This window comes from Mesitornis unicolor, unplaced genomic scaffold (assembly GCF_000695765.1).
Source record: "Mesitornis unicolor isolate BGI_N332 unplaced genomic scaffold, ASM69576v1 scaffold31746, whole genome shotgun sequence".
Taxonomy (NCBI): Eukaryota; Metazoa; Chordata; class Aves; order Mesitornithiformes; family Mesitornithidae; genus Mesitornis; species Mesitornis unicolor.
The window spans coordinates 1,213-2,169 of NW_010192198.1; the positions used below are offsets into that span (position 1 = coordinate 1,213).

The 957-nt window shown below is 64.3% G+C and overlaps 1 protein-coding gene across 1 annotated transcript in view; it reads right to left on the bottom strand.

Annotated features, from left to right (window-relative positions):
* The window catches only part of LOC104542635 (oxysterol-binding protein-related protein 7-like), a gene marked incomplete at both ends in the record, with an annotated part of 1,809 nt that extends 994 nt beyond the window's left edge, over positions 1-815 (bottom strand). The window contains 3 exons of the mRNA XM_010187005.1: positions 95-327; positions 449-502; positions 629-815. Of these exons, the coding sequence (XP_010185307.1) occupies positions 95-327; positions 449-502; positions 629-815 (474 nt within the window). The remainder of the gene's footprint in view (positions 1-94; positions 328-448; positions 503-628) is intronic.
* Positions 816-957: the final 142 nt, after the last annotated feature.

Below are 957 nucleotides of genomic sequence, written 5' to 3' on the forward strand. Positions count from 1 at the left end.
CCACGTGAGCGTTGCTGGGGGTCCTCCCTGTGGGACCTCCCATGGGGCAGGGCTCGGGCTGCTCGCCCTGGTGATGGGAGCAGAGGCTGCTCACCCAGCTGGCAAAGAGCTCCGGGGACTTGATCTGTGGGATTGGGGCAAATTGGGGTGGGGGTGACGTGGGTGAGGGGGTATCTGAGGTCCCCAGTTTTGGCTACAGCCCCCTCCCAGCACCTTGAGGTGGTAGATGTTCTCCTCCGTGTCCAGGTCGACACGCTGCGCCTTCTTGTTGATGGACATGACGGACTGACGGATGTCGATGGCCCCATGCAATTTGCCCTTGAGGACCTGGGGGAGCCCAGAGACCCCTGTCAGGGGGAAGACCCCTTCCTCCTGGGGGCCATGGGGTCTGTTCCCCCCTCCAAACCCCTGGGGAGGCTGCATGGATGCAGCCCAGCCCAGCACTCACGTCCTGGCGGGTGGTGGCGTATTTCAGGATGCCGTTTTCCAGCACAAAATATCTCTGGGGACAGAGAGGGACAATTGTGGGGGGGAGCAGAACCTGGTTCCTGCAGCCCCCATATCCAGGGACCCAAATGGCCCCAGGGTGCCCAGGGAATGGCTCCGGGTGCCAGCTCTGCCCTGTTACCTTGTGCCAGCCCTTCAGGGGCCATTTCCTCTTCTTGAGCAGGTAGCCCTCGTGCTGCTGCGGCTCCTGGCCCGGGCTATCCCGGGAACGCAGCTCCTCCACCACCTCCCAGCTCTCAGAGCCCTGCTTGGGGGGACAGGGCTCAGGGTGGGCGTCCCTCAGCACCGGGGTGCTCCCCACCTCATCCCTAAGCAGGGACACATGGCACTCCCGGGGGATGGAGCATCTCTGCATCCCTCCTATAGTGGGGTGAAGCCCCCCAAGGCCACACAGCACCCCCAGACCAGCTTGAGGGATCCCACTGAACCCCCCCCAAGCCCGGACACCCC